This window comes from Salmo trutta, chromosome 12 (assembly GCF_901001165.1).
Source record: "Salmo trutta chromosome 12, fSalTru1.1, whole genome shotgun sequence".
Taxonomy (NCBI): Eukaryota; Metazoa; Chordata; class Actinopteri; order Salmoniformes; family Salmonidae; genus Salmo; species Salmo trutta.
Genome location: NC_042968.1, coordinates 14,908,006 through 14,914,964, shown reverse-complemented (window position 1 = coordinate 14,914,964; position 6,959 = coordinate 14,908,006). Strand labels below are relative to the sequence as shown.

Below are 6,959 nucleotides of genomic sequence, written 5' to 3'. Positions count from 1 at the left end.
TGCATGTTACTGTAAACAAAAAAAACAAAAAAAATAATAATAATAAAAAATTATTAAAAAAAATATATATATATTTTTGTTTTTATTATTATTATTTTATTTTTATTATTATTATTATATATATATATATATATATATATATTATATTATATTATATTATATTATATATATTATATTATATATTATATATATTATATTATATATTATATATATTATTTATATATATATATATATATATATATATATATATATATATATATATATATATATATATATATTTGTCTCCATAGAAACATTTCCTGTGTGTCTTCAACCTCATTCCCGCCCCGGGAACAAGACCTGTGATTGGTTTATTTACCACGCACTGCAATCATGTGACTAATCAGAGCGCTCTGGGTTAGCTCAAATGTGACGCAGCAGGTGAGACAGGAACAACGTCAATATTGTAGCATTTCATAGCCTTACACCATTAACGTATAAATCATTAAAATAACAAACATTAGATTAATACAAATAGCAATACACTTTTCGTATAATTTTAAGAATAGCTCAATTCGACCCTCTCTTCTTTGCTATAATGGAATGTTCTCTCTAACGGTACTCCAATCACATGTTTCCTTTTGTCGACTGCCCACCAAGCAGCAGGAAAGTGAACTTTGAGCTCTGCACAGACCGAACAAGTATTTTACCAGGTTTTTGATTTTATTCACACTGTAGTTGTCTGAGTAAATACAACATGGAAAAAGAAAACCTCTCCGTGGTGTTGCATTCCCAGGGCGACCTCAGACTGGTAATAAAGTAGTCTCTAAACTTTGTCATTATGATATAAGCAGATCGAGATTGAATGAAAACTGCAGCTTTCGGTCAATATCACAAAGTTGCTAACCAACGTTAGTTAGTTCATCTGCTCATGGCATAGCTTCGTCCCAGAACTAACCATTTAAATTACCAGATATAATATGAACAATTTTGACTTACCTTTTAACATAAATGTAATCAAACATTAAAAGTAAAATGTTTTAATATAAATTGTCATTTAAATGGCTGGTGGCGGGACGCGAATGGAGAAATAATTACGATTGATTATCCGAATGGTCAGACTAATTGTGACGATTGATTTCTTACAGGAACAACGACCCATCCCTGAACCAGGTCCAAATGGTATAAGAAACAATGTATTATCCAGACAGCTTGTACAGTATATTTCTGCATTTGATTTTTAATTGTGTACAGTTTGTGTATCCTGTGTCGCAATTGCTCGTCTTAACTTTATTCAGAGGTGTTGCTTCAGATGCATTCAGTTGGGATCTGTGGGTCGGATGTGCACTTCTGGCAAAACGGACGCATAGGTGACTATGTGGTAAAAAAGCCCATGGTGCTGGGGCATGAGGCCTCTGGTCGGGTGGTGAAGGTGGGCTCAGCAGTGAAGAACCTCAAAGAAGGTAAGAACTGTGCAAGCATGTGAGAAGGAAGTACTCATTTGATTCAATGTTGTTTTGCTTTTAATGCAGGTTAAAGTTCACCAGTAAAAAAAAAAGAAAATATAATGCAACTTTGGATTGTCTGTGTCAATTATTCATATGTGTTGGATAATTAGGGGATAGAGTCGCTGTAGAGCCAGGTGTCCCTCGCGAGATGGATGAGTTCTTCAAATCAGGAAACTACAATCTTTCCCCCACCATCTTCTTCTGTGCCACACCCCCTGATGATGGGAATTTGTGCAGATTTTACAAACACAGCGCCAACTTCTGTTACAAGTGAGTTCATTATTTCTACTTTATCTACAAGGACAGATAACTGTCAACATACTGCCATTGTAGAACATTGGGGGTAACATGACAAACCTATATTGCTTAAGTTCTCTCTGTTTCTGTGTATGAACAGGCTGCCTGACAATGTGACATATGAGGAGGGGGCCCTGATTGAGCCCCTGTCTGTGGCTATTCACGCCTGCCGCAGAGCTGGAGTGACCCTGGGCAGCAGTGTACTGATCTGTGGGTCAGGTAGGTAAAGCTCAGCTGTCATTAATTGTTACTGTTATTTACTGTTACTGCAGCTTGGACCCATGAAGTGTGACACAATTTTGCAGTTGCAGCTATTCAGGTTTTATGTCGAGTCATTCAACTACTACGAGACATGATAAAATGAAATAAAAATCTATGTAACTTTGCAGAACATACAGCCAATAAGAAGTATGGCGGTTACTACATTCCACTAACATGCCCATGCAAGTTCGGGAAATTTTAAGAATGTGGTTTAGTTACAGAAGTGAGAATCATGCTGACACAGCATAATAACAGTGGGGAAACCCAATGAACTTAAACACCTGTAGTAACAGACTTGATATTTAACAAATCCACTCTGCTGGTAAGTGAGCGTGCTTTATAAACAACACATGTAAATCAAATCAAATGTATTTATATATCAGCTGATATCTCAAAGTGCTGTACAGAAACCCAGCCTAAAACCCCAAACAGCAAGCAATGCAGGTGTAGAAGCAAATAAAGATTAGCTCTTGCTTTTTAGTTAATGATAGATGTATTTCCCTGTATTTTCGATATAGACCTGGCGATAGACTAGTGCCCTGTCCAGGGAGTGTACTTTTACGTCAAGGTGCCTCAAGCTACTGAATCAGGCGATAGGCTCCTGCCCTATGGGCCCTTCTGGCTCAGACAAGGCTTACGTACTATTTCCTATACCGACCCCTCATGTCATCACTTCTAGCCCTCATGCACACAGTTTCACAATGACCAGCTAAGTTGAAAAATATCCTGTAAGGTTACTAGCACAGCCTCGTATCCCCATCGAGTGATACGAGGCGTGGGGAGCAGTGTCCAAACTTTCAATGAACATGTGCATATTCAAACTAAGCAGTTCTCTTTTCCCTATCACAGGACCAATTGGGCTGGTCTGTCTGCTGGTGGCCAAGGCTATGGGTGCCTCACAGGTGGTCATAACTGGTAAGGCACAGGGTGTAATACTACAATCTTTATGGGATCCGTTTTGTTTCTCTCATATCTAAATGGTCAACCAGGGACTTCCTTCTTTTGAACGGGCTTTGAAGTGAAAAGGTACACATGTGGGTACATTAGTAATACTGTGTGCTGGCCCAGTATAGTAGGGACTGCCACAGTACTATTTTTGTCCTTCCTGTTTCAGACCTGTCAGCAGATCGCCTGGTCATGGCCAAGGAGCTGGGAGCAGACTTCCCTCTGACTGTGAAGAGGGAGGATGGGCCTGAGGAGCTGGCTAAGAGAGTTGAAGGACTGCTGGGAGCACAGCCTCATATCACCATTGAGTGCACCGGTGTGGAGAGCAGTGTCCAGACTGCCATTTATGTAAGTACAGCCACAAGAGTGATATTAGAGCCCATGGAAATACTGTACTGTGAAATGTTGCCGTTTTCTTTTACAAACAAAAAAAAAACTATTGCAACCAAGACAAAGAACTGATGTTGGTACGAGATGGAGGGAATGTTGGAGCATAACTAAAGAAATTACAGTTAACGAAAATGTACACTTAATCCAGTATGAACTAATCTATAGAATTTATTATACAAGAGACAAAATTCACATATTCTACAGCACAGCAACAGAGTCATGTCTTAAGTGTAAAACTAATAATGACTCATGCTCTCTGGGAACGCTATAAAGTCCAAAAGTTATGGGCGGAGACAGTTGGCTGTCAAAGTATTAGAATGTAAACACTTTTAATCCGTCTGTCTGCATATTTCAAGACATTGCATATGGGGGAGTGGTGAGAAACGCATTAAGAAGGAAAGATATTCCCCAAATGAACTTTTAACAAAGAACACATGTTAATTGAAATGCATTCCAGGTGACTATCTCATGAAGCTGGTAGAGAGAATGCCAAGAGTGCAAAACTGTCATCAAGGCAAAGGCTGGCTACTTTGAAGAATCTCAAATATAAAATATATTTTGATTTGTTTAACACTTTTTTGCTTACTACATGATTCCATGTGTGTTATTTCATAGTTTTGATGTATTCACTATTATTCTACAATTTAGAAAATAGTCAAAATAAAGAAAAGCCTTGAATGGGTAGGTGTGTCCGAACTTTTGACTGGTACTGTGTATATATATGCTTGCTGCCAGGCTACACGTCCTGGAGGAGTGGTGGTTCTAGTGGGGTTGGGTGCAGCGATGACCACTATCCCACTGCTTAATGCTGCTCTCAGAGAGGTGGACATCAGAGGGGTCTTCCGCTACTGCAACACGTAAGTGAACCTCCTTCTCTCACGTTAACTAGGTACAGAAAATAAGTTGTTGTCTTTTACACTGCCATTCATCTCACACAACAGAGCCCTGAAGCCAGCTCAGGATATAGGTCTTCAAATTTTAATTGTTTCATAATCAGGCAAGTCAGTTAAGAACGCATTCTTATTTACAATGACGGTCTAGGAACAGTGGGTTAACTGCCTTGGGATTCGATCTAGCAACCTTTCGGTTACTGGCCCAATGACCTAACCACAAGGCTACCTGCCACCCCAGACTAACAGTGAAATGCTTACTTACAGGCCCTTCCCAACAATGAGAGGTCTTCAGGAATATGGTCCCTAATGTTCCAACAATTACAGCAAGTTGTGTTTATCAGTTGTCTTATAACTCAACTGTTAATGTGTTTTTGTCTTCTTATTCTAGCTGGCCAATGGCTATAGCGATGCTGGCCTCTAAGAAGGTGAACGTGGCTCCCCTGGTCACTCACCGGTTCCCCCTAGAGCAGGCTGTGCAGGCCTTCGAGACCACACGCCAGGGACAAGGGGTCAAGATCATGCTCAAGTGTGACAAGACTGACCAGAACCCTTGAGAGGACTGGGAACACCAGGATCAAGAGAGTCAGTATAGACAACCACAGCGCTGTAGATCTAACAGTTGATTTTTCTGTTATTTGTCTATGTTGCCCCATGTTATTGTACACTTTCAATGTTTGGATTTCAATGTCTGATTATGTTCAGGCTTACATCTTAATCAGGTTACCTGTTGCCCAAACAGAAATGTTCACTCTTGAAATGTGATATTTGGAGACTCTATGAAACCTAGTATATGATTTGGCAAAAAGTTGTGCTCACAGCAGCTTTCTTTCATCATGTGATTTCAAGTTGCTTTTGACTGTAATTACTTGATTACCATATTTGTATAAGATGACGCAAAACTATTAAATACAGCCTTTGAATCTTGTTATAAACCAGAAAGTATTGAAATATTTTAGCTGTTTTTTTTTTGTCTAGTCCTCTAGTCAGTACCTAGCTGCTGCCACCAGGAGGAGGTAGAGACTAATTCACACACTGTATTTCAAGTCCAGTGTGTTGCACATACTGTAATAGAGACAATCAATCTCCTGTCCATATAATACATATTTTAAAAATGTAAATGGTTTATGTGAAACTGTTGACTGATAAAACCTAATGACAATTCATAGTAAAACAAATATATTCCAATGAGCCAGCCAAACAGAAATTGGGGTTTATTTGAGATTTTATTGTTATCTTGACATGATGATTTGATACTATCATGAGGCATGCACACAGATAAATGTAAATTTTTCAAATGTCATTTTTAGTACAATGCATGTTAAAAGCATTACTCAGTCGTAAGGCTTCCTCAGTCACAGTGGGATTCATTGTTCATCTTTCTCTCAAGGCTGAAGCCCGACACAGCAGAAGGAGGGATATTTGCAGTGGCTAACCATGACGCTTATGAGCACAATCCTAGACAAAGTTATCTTTATGTACAGACATTCTAATACTGCTTATGGCAATGGACACAGTTCTTACAACACAATACATTCACAATCGACTCAACTGAGTTTCTGTTGGGGTGAAACACAAGATGAACATGGCACACAGAAACTAGCCTTTCGAGTTTCATACATTGCTTATAGTTTTGAACTGTTATTAAAATGTGTGAGAGACAGTGCTGTCCAAAACATTGTGTTGACATATGAAAGTAAAAAAAAACACTTGCACACTAGTCTAACATTTACCTCATGACCAGATTGAACTTCTGTAAAATGAAAAAGTTAAAATCTGAAGGGATATGGCGTTTTGAAACATACAACCTCTGCTGCTAGCATTGGCTTGATATACAGTACCAGTCAAACGTTTGGACACACCTACTCATTCAAGGGTATTTCTTTATTTTTACTATTTTCTACATTGTAAACTCAGCAAAAAAGAAACATCCTCTCACTATCAACTGTGTTTATTTTCAGCAAACTTAACATATGTTCATACAAATATTCACATAAGATTCAAGCACTGAGACATAAACTGAACAAGTTCCATAGACATGTGACTAACAGAAATTGAATAATGTGTCCCTGAACAATGGGGGGGTCAAAATCAAAAGTAACAGTCAGTATCTGGTGTGGCCACCAGCTGCATTAAGTACTGCAGTGCATCTCCTCATGGACTGCACCAGATTTGCCCGTTCTTGCTGTGAGATGTTACCCCACTCTTCCACCAAGGCACCTGCAAGTTCCCGGACATTTCAGGGGGGGAATGGCCCTAACCCTCACCCTCCGATCCAACAGGTCCCAGACGTGCTCAATGGGATTGAGATCCGCGCTCTTCGCTGGCCATGGCAGAACACTGACATTCCTGTCTTGCAGGGAACAGAACGTGGTCTGCCACTGTGGACAATCAGCTGTCCGTCCTGTCTCCCTGTAGCTCTGTCTTAGGCGTCTCACAGTACGGACATTGCAATTTATTGCCCTGGCCACATCTGCAGTCCTCATGCCTCCTTGCAGCATGCCTAAGGCACGTTCACGCAGATGAGCAGGGACCCTGGGCATCATTCTTTTGGTGTTTTTCAGAGTCAGTGGAAAGGCCTCATTATTGTCTCCTAAGTTTTCATAACTGTGACCTTAATTGCCTACCGTCTGTAAGCTGTTAGTGTCTTAACAAACGTTCCACAGGCGAATGTTCATTAATTGTTTAT

General features: G+C 39.6%; 1 protein-coding gene across 1 annotated transcript; it reads left to right on the top strand.

Annotated features, from left to right (window-relative positions):
* The first annotated feature begins 626 nt into the window (after positions 1–626).
* Positions 627–5,471, top strand: LOC115202997 (sorbitol dehydrogenase). Its single transcript, XM_029767223.1, has 9 exons — positions 627–790; positions 1,128–1,161; positions 1,278–1,442; positions 1,598–1,757; positions 1,885–2,003; positions 2,895–2,960; positions 3,160–3,338; positions 4,116–4,237; positions 4,662–5,471. The coding sequence occupies exons 1-9, from the start codon at positions 737–739 to the stop codon at positions 4,825–4,827; spliced, it is 1,065 nt and encodes a 354-aa protein (XP_029623083.1). The 5' UTR covers positions 627–736; the 3' UTR covers positions 4,828–5,471.
* The last annotated feature ends 1,488 nt before the right edge of the window (positions 5,472–6,959 follow it).

Excerpts from the sequence above, each read along its gene's own strand:
- LOC115202997 (XM_029767223.1), top strand. The coding sequence starts at position 737 with ATGGAAAAAGAAAACCTCTCCGTGGTGTTGCATTCCCAGGGCGACCTC. Across the intron at positions 1,443-1,597 it reads AGTGAAGAACCTCAAAGAAG|GGGATAGAGTCGCTGTAGAG; the intron begins GTAAGAACTGTG and ends TTGGATAATTAG. Across the intron at positions 2,004-2,894 it reads TGTACTGATCTGTGGGTCAG|GACCAATTGGGCTGGTCTGT; the intron begins GTAGGTAAAGCT and ends TCCCTATCACAG.